The 14277-nt window shown below is 35.0% G+C and overlaps 2 protein-coding genes across 2 annotated transcripts in view; both read left to right on the top strand.

Moving 5' to 3' along the window:
• The window catches only part of LOC107692254 (arf-GAP with coiled-coil, ANK repeat and PH domain-containing protein 3), a 28130-nt gene extending 18016 nt beyond the window's left edge, over positions 1-10114 (top strand). Inside the window, exons 14-23 of the mRNA XM_016491212.1 lie at positions 581-692; positions 837-1015; positions 2097-2166; positions 2319-2410; positions 2502-2581; positions 3462-3616; positions 5556-5665; positions 7637-7747; positions 7825-7886; positions 9225-10114. Coding sequence (XP_016346698.1) covers positions 581-692; positions 837-1015; positions 2097-2166; positions 2319-2410; positions 2502-2581; positions 3462-3616; positions 5556-5665; positions 7637-7747; positions 7825-7886; positions 9225-9358 — 1105 coding nt within the window. The 3' untranslated portion in view covers positions 9359-10114. The remainder of the gene's footprint in view (positions 1-580; positions 693-836; positions 1016-2096; positions 2167-2318; positions 2411-2501; positions 2582-3461; positions 3617-5555; positions 5666-7636; positions 7748-7824; positions 7887-9224) is intronic.
• Positions 10115-10963: 849 nt separating this feature from the next.
• The window catches only part of iws1 (interacts with SUPT6H, CTD assembly factor 1), a 26264-nt gene continuing 22950 nt past the window's right edge, over positions 10964-14277 (top strand). The window contains exons 1-2 of the mRNA XM_016491222.1: positions 10964-11265; positions 12271-12338. Of these exons, the coding sequence (XP_016346708.1) occupies positions 11238-11265; positions 12271-12338 (96 nt within the window). The 5' untranslated portion in view covers positions 10964-11237. The remainder of the gene's footprint in view (positions 11266-12270; positions 12339-14277) is intronic.

Below are 14277 nucleotides of genomic sequence, written 5' to 3' on the forward strand. Positions count from 1 at the left end.
GTCTCAAGGCGTGTCTGTCTTTCACAATAGATCTGACCGATATAACCGAAATAAAATTCCAGTATCAGTAAAGCACTAAACCTTACAGCTTATTTCAATACAATATTTCATTAAAACTGCCGTCACAGCTTAATCTACTCTTGGACCCAAACTGCGACTAACACAGTCAGATTAATCTAGAGATCTTTATCTCTTTACACACATTATAGCCCGGTTTCACAGACAGGGCTTAGACTAAGCCAGTATTAGGCCATAGTTCAATAAGGACATTTAAGTAGTTTTCATTAACATGCCTTAGAAAAAAACATTACTGGTGTGCATCTTGAGACAAAACAAAGGCACTGGTATTTTTAAAGATCAGTCAGTGCAAGTTTCTTTCAGTTTAAACAGCTCAGAATTACATTTTAGTCTGGGGCTGGTCTTAAGCCTTGTCTGTGAAACCGGGGGGTACAAGTAACACAGTTTGGTATTTTTTCACAATAAGGTCTCATTTGTTGTACATGGAATGATAATTTTCCTGGATTTTGTGTGTGTGTGTGTGTGTGTGTGTGTGTTAGTAATCATGTGTTTGTGTGCACAGGTGTTGTGTGTTACAGGCTGATTCGGAGGAGCTGAAGGTGGCGTGGATTAACGCTGTTCAGGGCTGTATAAACATGGCGTACCGTGATCAAGTAACAGAACAAAACACTCAGGTACAACACACACATTTTGTTTTTCATCTTTTTCAAACCTTGTAGCAATTTTTTTTGTTTTGAATTTGTTAAAATCCAGTTTCACAAACAGAATGGATATTCATTTGTTAAAAGGTTTGTTATTTGCATATTGTGTGTGTTTAGGTGAAGGAGAACTCCGCCCCCGCACCCGCTCCGGACCCGCCCCCTCACCCCCCCGCTCTGGGCGTGGCTCTCCGTGGCAACGGTAACCAGCGCTGCTGTGACTGCGGGGAGGCGGAGCCTCGCTGGGCCAGCGTTAACCTGGCCATCACCATGTGCATCGAGTGCTCGGGGATCCACAGGTGATGTCTGAGCATCTGCTGGGTTTAAATGATACACCTTCTAGTGCAGGGCTGTCCAAACTCGGTCCTGGAGGGCCGGTGTCCTGCAGAGATTAGCTCCAACTTGCCTCAACACACCTGACTGGAAGTTTCTATGCCTAGTAAGAGCTTAACTCTGCAGGACACCGGCCCTCCAGGACCGAGTTTGGGCACTCCTGATCTAGTGTATGAGTTATATAAGGTTATTTTGTCATCCAACTTCAGATTCTAGATGCTCTTTAGTATGTAATTAAAGCTGACAGTTGAGTGCATGAAGTCTTGTTTTTTCGGATAATTAAGTGCATCATTTAGGCATTTAAAGTGCACTTTTTGACAATTTATACTAAAAATGGCATAGAATAGCACATAAGTGCGCGAATTGGGACGCACCTGAATGTTAAAGTCCAGCCAGGGTTATTATAGTTAACTAAAACCATAAAAACAGTTTCTGTTACTTGAAATAAAATAAACAATAAATAAAATAATATTTATTTTAACTTATTTTATTTCAGCTAGTTGCCAGGAAAGCATTTCTAATTTTCTTTCAGTTTTACTTGAGGTACTAAAATAACTAAAACTAAAACCAAAATGAAAATGAAAATGAATAAAAACTGTATAGACATATTTAATAAAAATGGCAACTAAATTACTATAAAATAAAATAATTAAAATGAAAATGGGAAATATAAATTTATACTTAAAAAAAACAACCTAATGAACGTTAACAAAAATATTAAAACTTTAAATTGTAAAGGAAAATTTAAAATATAAAAATAAAAACGAATTCAAAATATTAATAAAACTATAATGATATCTCAGTGGTACTGGGAAGTTTATTTTCCAATTTCATAGACTTTCACTGTTTTTCATTTTATTGTGTAACGATATAATATTAAATATAAAATGGATATTTTTGCTGTGTATAACAGGACACAACATTCACAACTCAGAAAGTCTGTAAACACAGATAATATGTAGTTTTATTAGTAGCATTCCTCATGAACTCTATGATGTTGAATGGGTTTATTTGTTTAAATGTGAGGTTGTTGGTTTGTGTCGACAGGAGTCTCGGCGTACATCTGTCCAAAGTTCGATCGCTCACTCTTGATTCCTGGGAGCCGGAACAGCTAAAGGTTTGTCATTCGGTCTGAACGGCCTGATTTCATTTTTATTAACATCATTTGAGCTCTTTTATCAAAATCTCTGATATAAACCATCACTCCAAAACCTAGTTACAGCAACTAGTGCCATTGGTTGATCTGTGTCTATAACTCCGCCTCCACAGCTGCTGTGCGTTCTGGGTAATGAAGTCATTAATGGCATTTATGAGCGTAACCCAGCAGATGGAGTGCAGAAGCCCAGTGCAGACAGTCCACGGTACGAAACAGGAAGTGTCTGTTTCTCACATGTACTGTATGTTGTTATATATTAAGAATGTATAAATGAGCATGTTCACTGTCTCTCTCAGGCAGGATAAAGAACAGTGGATCCGGTTTAAGTATGTGGAGAAAAGATTTGTGACACGTGATCCTGATGGTCCTGATGCTGGTGAGTGTTGTTTATCTTTAATAATCTATAATAGTCTTTTAATATTATTTTAAATATAAAACATATCATATGCTTTCGATAAATAATTATTTTATTATTAAAATAATAGTTTTAATTTAAAATTATTATTTTAATTGTTAATTATTTTTGTATAATTAAAAAGTATTTTATTAATTAAAGTAATGTTTAAAATAAAAAAAATATATATAGTTAGATAATATAATTGCTTTAAATAAATTATATAATTATTTTAATTTAAATAATCTTTTACGATTAAAATACTGCATTTATTTAAAATAATCTAAAATTATTTCAATTATGAATATTTTTTATATTTAAAATAAACTTATTTTAATTTTAAATTGTTTTAATTAAATAATAAACATATTGTAATTGTTAATTAAAATATTGTTAAAATAAAATATAATTTAAAAATACATTTATATAATTAACATGCTTCTATTGCCCTCATTTGTAAGTCGCTTTGGATAAAAGCATCTGCTAAATGACTAAATGTAAATATACAATTATATAACAAAATTAATTGAATTCATTAAAATAATATTTTATCATTAAAATAATAAAATTATTTTAATTTAAAATAATTGTAATAAAATACTATTATTGTTTTAATTCCTTCCATTCGTTCTCCAAACCGCTTATCTTCTGTACTAGGGTCACGGGATGCGGCCTCAGACTAATTATTAATTAATTTGAATGATTAATTAAAATAATGTAATAAGTAAATTCAAAAAAATGTTAATATGAAATATAATATTTTAGTATTATTGCATTCAATTACATTAAACATTAAATTAAATAACAGTTCATTTAAAATTATTTTTATTATAATAAGTATTTTAATTAATTGTTGTCATAGAAACAGTAAAGCTACGGGCCGGTGAGAGGCTGTATCAGGCGTCGCTAAGCGGTGATCTTGTTGCCATGGCGACGGAGCTGGCCGAGGGGGCGGAAGTGAACTGGAGTAACCCTGAGCGGGAGGGACGGACGGCTCTGATTGGTTCAGCCATCGGGGTGAGTGACAGCCGAGAGTGCGAGCGCTGTTTAAAGTGTGCTAATGCGAGGGTGTTTCTAATGCAGCTCTATGGGAGGGACGGTAAATTTGACATCGTTCTCTCTTCCGACTGCAGTTATCAGCCTCTCTCAATTGTTTTCCTTTTATTGAAAGTCATGAAAACACTAGCTATTTGAGCAAATGGGAATGCAAAAATATATTTGTGGTTCTCTCCCATTCACTGCTCTCGAAGTTAACCCAACTATGACAACTTCCGCTGCTGAGAAACCCGGAAATGTGAAAAAGGTCCATTAGCATAGACACAGGCCTGAGTGAGAAGCAGCAGTCAGCCATTACTGTTTTCTTGCTGTAGCTGCTGGAAATATACAATGTCAGCGATACCACTTTTTCCCGTACTTGGCCGATACCGATATTTTTATTTTTGGTACTTGCCGATACTGAGTCCCGATGCTCGGTATTTTCATTGCATTTGTAAATTTTTTAAATATTGGCTTCAGAAACCAAAAGAATATGTATAATGTTAGTTGGCTTAGGCCTACTTCATTTATCAAATAGATATATCCTTCAGTTATTTTCACACTTAATTATGCCCGTTAAAATGTATTTTTCACGTTTTTGTTACTTTCACTGTTCATTGTTTTGCTCTTTGGTACATCATCTTTAATTTAATAGCATTAGAGCTGCTCCATTGCAGGCTCAGTTCTGTAATCACACGTTTTGCTGTAATAATGCAGGAAACCACTCGTTATAAATCTCCTAACTGTGATGAACATATTTTCAGAAATACAAGTTGCATTTTTTCCGTCTGAAATGTGCTCCGATTTTTTTTTTTTTATTCCAAAGCAACTCATATAATGCAGAAACACTCATGAAGCAAGCAAAACATGACCATAAAGTTGGGTATGCTTAAGGTTGAAAATAAGTGTTGTTTATAGTGAATGTCCCTATAAATTCTTTTTTATATTTACGCTTTAGTTTTAATCCAAATGATGCGTGTGCTAAGTGAGCGAACATCAATAAAGGTCACGCAACAGAAGTGCGCTCTCTCTCTCTTTCCTTTCCCCTAAGTAACTTGTGCATTGGTTTACTACAAACTACAAACAGTGATTTCTGTGAGAAAGGGCTATTCGCTCGACAAGCTCGCGCACTCAGCTCGCTCACATCAGCTATACAAGCCTTAATACTGGATGTTTAACATTATATTAATTGCAGACATAAACTTCGTAGACATTCTTAATCTCTAAAACCCCATTCTGCTGTCTGTTGTTCTGTCGTCTGTGTTTCTTTGTCTGAATATGGCACTTATCACATGCTGTGTGATATCGGCGTTTGGTATCGGGGAATTTTAACGAGTACGAGTATCTCAGTATCGTGCATCCCTAATTGCAAGTGTTGTGTTTTGGGATGCACCAACGGACATAGGAGTCTCCATAGACTCCCTCCCTCTGAGCCGCTGAGGACACTGTGGTTAAATTAAATTTTTAAAAGGAAATATGTAAAGTCCCCTATATGTTTAGAGATCAATACCAACGCTTCGTGTGCGAACATCAGCTCCAGACAAAGTAAGCATCACGTGTTTGTTTTCCAAACTGCCTTTCTAAAAGAGCTTCTTGGCACTCTGTGAGGATAATGTTGCTAAAGTTATGCCTGTTTTCACTGATGCTGCTTCACCTGCTTCCAGAATGATCGTAAATAGGAATGTGGGAGTTAAAAATTGCATATGAAAGCAATGTGAAGTTTTGGCTCATACCCTAAAAGTGGCAATTTTAACAAGCTATAAAAAATGATCTGTGGGGTATTTTCAGCTAAAACTTCACATACACACTCTGGGGACATCAGAGACTTGTTTTACATCTTGTTAAAAGGGGCATAATAGGTCACAATTAATGTGTGTGATTAGCGTCTTCAGTGACGGTGTGTGTGTGTTTTCTCTGGCAGGGCTCGCTGTCGGCGTGCGAGTTTTTGCTGCAGAACGGCGCGAATGTGAATCACAGGGATCAGCACGGACAGGGAGCTCTGCACGCTGCCGCCACCTACGGACACACGGGGTACATCACCGCCTGGATTATCAGAGCGACTTTGTGTACCTAAGAGCTCACAAACATTTATTAAGCAATAGGGATGTAACGATTCACTCAACTCACGATTTTCTCACGATTTTTTTTTTTTTTTTGACAAAATGAGATTGAAGACATTATACAGTAAATATAAAAGGTGTCGTTTTATTCAGCTATTGCTGAACATTTCTTTGTGAAATTGAAATATAACAAAACTACATTGAAATCTTAAAACAAACCCCAAATCAAATAAGTAAGTTACACAAATAAAACAAATCTCTTCATATAAACAAACTAAGGCTTTGTCTGCGCTCTTCCCATTTAAAATTAGAGGCAACCACTGCATTTTAATCATGATCCAAACAAAGATGCAGCGTACATGAAGCATGAGTAGTTTTTAATCTAAATTAGACTGTATAATTTCAAAATTTGAAGCAAAAACCAAATGGTCTGACTTTAGTTTTGTGAAACTATACATAAAACATATCTGAAGGAAACAGCAGACGAGCTGAATGAGACGCAGATTCACTCTCTGCCAGCAGGTGGCGCTTATGAACAGCAATGATACAGTGTTTCCTGGGATACGGCTGTAAACAAAGCAGAGCGGCGCTTATGAACAGCAATGATACAGTGTTTCCTGGGATACGGCTGTAAACAAAGCAGAGCGGCGCTTATGAACAGCAATGATACAGTGTTTCCTGGGATACGGCTGTAAACAAAGCAGAGCGGCGCTTATGAACAGCAATGATACAGTGTTTCCTGGGATACGGCTGTAAACAAAGCAGAGCGGCGCTTATGAACAGCAATGATACAGTGTTTCCTGGGATACGGCTGTAAACAAAGCAGAGCGGCGCTTATGAACAGCAATGATACAGTGTTTCCTGGGATACGGCTGTAAACAAAGCAGAGCGGCGCTTATGAACAGCAATGATACAGTGTTTCCTGGGATACGGCTGTAAACAAAGCAGAGCGGCGCTTATGAACAGCAATGATACAGTGTTTCCTGGGATACGGCTGTAAACAAAGCAGAGCGGCGCTTATGAACAGCAATGATACAGTGTTTCCTGGGATACGGCTGTAAACAAAGCAGAGCGGCGCTTATGAACAGCAATGATACAGTGTTTCCTGGGATACGGCTGTAAACAAAGCAGAGCGGCGCTTATGAACAGCAATGATACAGTGTTTCCTGGGATACGGCTGTAAACAAAGCAGAGCGGCGCTTATGAACAGCAATGATACAGTGTTTCCTGGGATACGGCTGTAAACAAAGCAGAGCGGCGCTTATGAACAGCAATGATACAGTGTTTCCTGGGATACGGCTGTAAACAAAGCAGAGCGGCGCTTATGAACAGCAATGATACAGTGTTTCCTGGGATACGGCTGTAAACAAAGCAGAGCGGCGCTTATGAACAGCAATGATACAGTGTTTCCTGGGATACGGCTGTAAACAAAGCAGAGCGGCGCTTATGAACAGCAATGATACAGTGTTTCCTGGGATACGGCTGTAAACAAAGCAGAGCGGCGCTTATGAACAGCAATGATACAGTGTTTCCTGGGATACGGCTGTAAACAAAGCAGAGCGGCGCTTATGAACAGCAATGATACAGTGTTTCCTGGGATACGGCTGTAAACAAAGCAGAGCTGCGCTTATGAACAGCAATGATGCAGTGTTTCATAAACTGCGCTTATGAACACTACTTTAATATGCATTGTTCAGAGGCAAGATTAAATTTTCTAAAGACAGTCAGTTCCCCTCAGACATACATTCATGTAAACTCCTAGTCCAATTGTATCGCGATTTGTTTGGCATCTCAACCGAATTTAATCGTCACATATTTGAATCGATTTTCAACCGGCTCGCGGTTCATCGTTACATCCCTATTAAGCAAGTAAAATGAATCGGTTTTCATTGGATGGTTGATTTGTTTTAATGTGATGCTGTTCTGTGATTGGTCGCTTCAGGCAGGTGTGTCTGCTGCTCAAGAGAGGAGCCAATCAGTATGCAGCTGATGAAAAGGGAAACGATCCGCTCAGTATCGCCATTGAAACTGCCCATGCTGACATTGTCACTTTGTGAGTGATCAGAGTGTGTTTGTGTGTGCTGTGTGTGCTAGAAATCATAATTAATGTAGTGTGTGTGTGTGTTTCAGGTTGAGAATGGCTCGAATGAATGAGGAAATGAGGGATTCAGAGGGATTCTTCGGATCTGTTGGTAAGATGTTCTTAGCTATGTTTCCATCCACCTATTTTTATGCGCATTTTGGAATAAAAAAACGCTGGATGGAAATGCCAAGATGCGCATAAATTAAACAAATGCGCATAAAAAAAACGTATGTCCACATTTGAGTAGTATAAGTTTACCAGGAAGTGTCGATTTTGTTCTCTTGGACTCGTTGGATGGAAACGGTGCTTTATTCACAAATGTTTTATGCGATATTCCAGTTTTGCACATCAATTTAATTTGAATCTTTGGATGGAAACATAGCTATTGTTATTTTTGAATTCTATAAAATTTTGTTATACGATCTAAAGTAACAAAACAAAATACAGAATCATTACTTTTGATTAACACCAACTTTCTCACACCAACATTAATTAAAAAACAGATAATAATGGAACGAAAAAAACAATAATTACATATGTATTTATATGGTGAAAGCATTGTAATTCTGAAATAAATGTATTTAAAAATCTTGATTGATTATATAAAATAATTATTTTATTTTAATTAAAATAATTTTACATTAAAATGTATTTTACATTTAAAAAACTGTATTAATATTAATAAATATTAACCATTTTTAATATAAAATATTATTGTATTTACATAATTCTAAATTAAACATTATTGACATTATTTTAATTACAAATATTTTAGTTAAGAACTTAAATCAGTCTTTTGTTTATATATGCATACATATGCATACAAATATGAGTAAAAATCAAATAATAATAATAATAATAACAACACAAAATACAGAACCATCACAACTTTACCATACCAACATATACTGTATAATGAAGTTAAAATAATAGTAATAATGAAAAATGTTTTAATAATTACATATATATTTTTATGGCAGCAGCATGATCATATTAAATAATTATATTAAAAATTGATAAATTAACTATATAAAACGGTTTTATACATTTAATTAAAAGAATTTTATTATACAATACTATCATATTTACAACATTTTAAATGAAAACAATTACATTGTTTTAATTACAAAATATTTTAAATGAAATCAATTTATGTATACACAGTTACATTTGAATGTGTAAAAATAAATAAATAAAATAATAATAATAATAAATTAACAAGAAAATTAGTTATGTTTATCAGAACAGTATCTGCTATTGTTTAAAAACAACAAAAACTTTCACATTTTCACATCATTTGTGTACAGCCTTCATTACTTAACATTCCAGATTTTCTTATAATCAAATATTAAGCAGAAACATCTCATAAACCATGATCAAAAGTTTTGTTTATAGCGAAACTTTATAACAACAACAAGCACAAATTCTTCTTGTCGCTTTTCCTCAGGAGACGATGAAACATTCCAGGATATTTTCCGTGATTTCAGTAACATGGCGTCACACGACCCGGAGAAACTCTCCCGCCGGCAGTTCCTCCGCGGCTCTGAGGATGAAGAGCGCGACGAAGAGGAGAAAAACTAGAGAGTGACCGGAAGGTCAGAGGTCACGTGAGGTCAGAGGTCACGCTGCTGCACTATGGGACAAGGGAAAAAAACAAAAGAGGGAAATCTTAATGTTGCAACTAGTTAAAAACTAAACATTTGCTCTGTATCTCTGAAAGAGAAGCTGGACATAACGTGTGTAACGTGTGTGACGTGTGTGATGGTTAACGTGACTGACGCTCCGTATTAAAGAGTGTGTGTGTGTGTGTGTGTGAGTGAGCGAGAGTGTGTGTGTGAGTGAGTGTGTGTGTTTGTGTGTTCCAACTAATTTCATCCACACTGACTGTTCTCCTCCTGATTTTAGTTTGTGCTGTTGGTTTTACTAAAGGCTTTTGACCCGTTTTTATATCGTGCTGCAGTAAAACACGCTTCTACACTGAACTTTGAAGGAAATTCACACTTACGGTGAATATTTAGGATATTGAAGTCAACATGAAATCAGAACTGACCCTGTTTACTTTCTTGATGCATGTTTCTGGTCTTACTGTGAATGATTCATCAGTGCATGCTATTCTTTATGCATTATCAAAATGTATTAACATCTTTCATTTTGGCTCACTAATCCTTATTTTTCAAATTTCTGTAATATAGAGACATTTCATTATCCACACCTTCCTTATGGATAAAGTCAAACCATTTCATGGATTTTATCTTGTTTAATATGCCGTTTTATTGAGTATGTGTCTGATATAAGAAAGTAAAATGGATTGGGAATGCAGTTTTGTGTTGACTTTAAATGCACACTTGAATAAAAATAAATACATAAACACAGTTATAGCAATTAATATCATGTGATACACAATATATTACTATCATTGTTGATGTCTTAAAAGTTTGTGTCTTATTCTAACTAATGGATTAAAAGCTATTTAACTATGAAATGAGTCCAGTGTTGGTTTGTTTTTAAATACACAACCGAAAACTTCGCTTTTCTTTGCTGTCTGGTCATTTTCAGTTTCATGTTTTCATAATTTTGATAGAGACACAATAGAAAATATTAAATGACTGACTGTATATTTCAGGGGAGAAAAAAAATTCACGTTGAGAAAAGATTGATTAATAATAAAGATTAATAGTTTTTACTGATTTTTTTATTAGAAGAAAAAAATCAAGTCTATGTAAATTTTTACATCCATAATAAAAAAAATTTTTTTTTTAAACTATTACATTTTCACTTATCTATAAAATATTTTACCCAAAATAAAAAATTGTATTAAAAAATGTATGTATTTGTTTATTTGTTAATATATTTATTATGTAATTTATTTTATATTACCAACAAGCATCTGAAAATCAAACAAATATTAATTAAATCAATAATCAGGAGTCTCAAAATGAAATTCGTTTTTTTTTTAATTAGTTGGCAAATTCCTAAAATGTTTTATTTTTATATATATATATATATATATTAGTGCTGTCAAACGATTACACGCACATACACATACATACATATTAATGCAAATATGATTTCTAAATGTGAAGTTATTTGACTAGACTAGAGTCCTTGCCCGCCGTCTGTTTGCGAAGCTCCGCCCATTCAAAAGACGACGTTTTTACTGACGCAATATTAAAGCGTCGGGGCGTCTGCACGCATGCGTCTCAGAGCGGCGACACCATTTTAGAGGAGGGAAGGAAAACGGACACTTACTGACAATCAGTAATAATATATCAGCAGTTTAACTAATAAGAGCTCATGTGTGTGCTGAGAAACAGGGACAGATAGAAGATCCTCGCTGGTCCACAGAAGAGCCGGGCTCCGACATCAGCTCAGCGTCTGTTCTGGGTGTATTGTTGTTATTGTTGTGTGTTTGTGTGTGTTCGGGAGAAACTGAAGCAGTGCGGTTCTGTCCTCAGTCCAGATGGACGGAGACGAGGAGATCCGTTCAGGTAACCTTACAACAACCACAACACACTGCTCTTATCCCAGACTCTTAGGCAACACTACCGTGGTAATATCACGGTAATACCACGGTATTCCTTGAAGTACGTAGGCGTAGCATGGTGTATGGCTATAGTAAACATGCATTACCATCAGTACTGGGCAGCAACTAGTTATTAGTAACTAGTTACAGTAGTAATATTACTTTTTGCAGTAACTAGTAGTTACTATCCATAAAACAGCTAGTTACTTACTTTCGATGCCTCAACCCCTACTGAATATTCTATAAAATCTTTTTAGAGAATGAAACATTTTCTTATGAGCTTATATGAGTTCTTTTCATAAAATACAGCATGGAATATAATCTTAATTATATTAGCTTCAAGCTACACATGACAATTAATGAGATTAATACAACACTTTGCTACTATGAATCACCACTGAGTGTTTGAAATAACTTCTGACTGTGATCCAATCAATGTGGATTGTGAGGCAGAAATATATTGTTTGTAACATTTTATTAGAATTTTATGGGGAAGATATGCATCTTATGTGGGGTATGAAAGAAAAGTAATGTAACTAATTATTACTGTTGCCAATAAGTAAAGTAATAATATTACTTTTGAAAGGAGTAACTAGTATTACCAACACTGATTACCATATAATTAATCAAATTACTGTGGTATTTTCTTGTTTTGTGAATAAGTGCCATGGTAACACCGTGTATTTGTGCATTTACTACAGTAACAACATGGTATTCTTTGAAGTATGTTGGCGTAGCATGGTGTATGACTATAGTAAACACGCATTACCATATAATTCATCAAAGTACCATGGTATTTTCATGTTTTTTGGACACATACAATGGGAATACCATGTTTTTGGTCATTTACACTGGGGAATTGTGCTATATAAATGGTGCACCATGTAAAACCATGGTGTAGGAGTATGATAAACATGAATTACCATATAATGCATCAAAGTAGCAAGACTCTGTATTTGTATTTGTTCAGATGATGGCAGCGCTACTCCAGTTCAGGACGAGAAGGACGAGGCGAGACCCGAATCACGACAGTCTGAGGTCAGTCTGATGGTTTGGGTTTAGTACTTGACTTCAAGAAATAGTTCACCCAAAACTGAAAATCTGCTGAAAATATATTGGCCATTAGGTCGTCCAAAGTGTAGAGGAGTTTGTTTCTTCATCAGATTTGGAGAAATGTTGCATTGCATCAGTGTCTTACCAATGGATGCTCTGCAGTGAATGGGTACCGTCAGAATGAGAGTCCAAACAGCTGATAAAAACATCACAATAATCCACAAGTAATCTACACCACTCCAGTCCATCAGTTAACATCTGGAGAAGACAAAAGCTGAAACAAATCCGTATTTGATTATCGCGATTTGATAAACTCACAGTAAATACAGTTCAGCTTTAATCAAAGTTATTAAGAGTCTCACGCAACACGCAGAGTAGTTTCGTTTTGTGTGAAAACATGACTGAAGGAGGGAAATTATATGAAAGAATATATGAAGAGTTTGGTTCCAAAACGCTATAAATCCATCACAGGGATTGAAATTAACTTTTTTTACTCACCAGCCAATTTGGCTACTAAATTTTTAAGTTACCGGCCATTCATAACTTCTACCAGCCAAAAAAACCCCGAAATAAACCAACAGCTTGAGGCTGTCTACATGACAAAGCGACTGTTGCAAATCATTTTGTCGGTACTAAGGGTGTGCGATATTGACAAAAAATAATATCTCAATGTTTTCTGGGATTTTATTGATAAAGATAATTAGACAATATTTTGCTGAGTTTGTTATTGTGCTGATATCTTAAGGACTACCGTGGACAGCTCCTAAAGTTTTTGATATTCTTCATATTCTGTGTGGTCAGTTCACAGTAGTGATAGAAATTAATATTTTCCAATAGGTTTAGATTGATTTTTACCTTTTATGGGCATTTTTACCTTTATAAATCCATTTTTACTAAAAGTGTGCATCATCTTTTGAGTCAAATTCTTACATTTAATCAGGCAATTATAACAATACTACATTTAGGCTGTTACTAAACAAATGAAATCAGTATCAATAAAATTCATCTTTGCAGAAGTTGCATATGAAGTGGCATTTAGATGTATTTACACATGTTAATGCAGCTTAGAGGGACATGGGATGCTTTAAGCTGCAGTTACAAATGCATAAATAATGTTTTGATATTTTAAATATGAAATGTTGAATAGTGATATTTAAATTATTTAAAAAATTAAAGGATACTTTAAATGTGAAATTAAATCTGCCAGTAGGTGGCAGCAAGTTACTGTTAAGTGAGTAATTGCGAATGAACCGAATCATTTAAACGGTTGATTTTGCTCAGAGACGCAAAACAGCGCTGTGTTTGGAATGTTGTACATTGGAATGGAATGTTTTCTGTTGGCGAAATAACGCAAAAACAGCCAATATGGTGTCTAAAACGTAAGTCTCTTGATATTAACTTATTGTTTATTGAACTGTTGTATAAAATCAATATCACATTTGTAACCATGCTGATTATTTTTTTTTAAACGGCACTCTTCGTGTGATATGAACTATATGAATTTATATAAATATATACATTTTCCAACCCCCTTATAAAAAGTAACCCACCAAACTGGCTAGTGATTTGACCGCGTTACCCACCACAGCTGATTTTTACCCACATTTGGCGGGTTGGCGGGTGTTAATTTCAAACCCTGCTCATGTCTATAAAACTGGAATACTGAAAAAAAAAAAAAGGCAAACGTTTATGGCTAGATTAATACTTCCAGATTTTGATTTTCAAAGATTTATTATAAAATTGTATTATTTCCCCCCCAAAATGCAATAAATCCATGACACGTTTTTTTTTTCTTCTTTTTTTTTCTTTTTTCCCAAAATGCAATAAATCAATTGAATCATTATAAAAGTTATTTTTCATATTGAAATTGTTGAAAATACACAACATGGTTAATCCACATATGACAGCCTCTGAACTTGGTCAG

Source organism: Sinocyclocheilus anshuiensis, unplaced genomic scaffold, assembly GCF_001515605.1.
Source record: "Sinocyclocheilus anshuiensis isolate Anshui unplaced genomic scaffold, SAMN03320099.WGS_v1.1 scaffold402, whole genome shotgun sequence".
NCBI classification, from domain to species: domain Eukaryota; kingdom Metazoa; phylum Chordata; class Actinopteri; order Cypriniformes; family Cyprinidae; genus Sinocyclocheilus; species Sinocyclocheilus anshuiensis.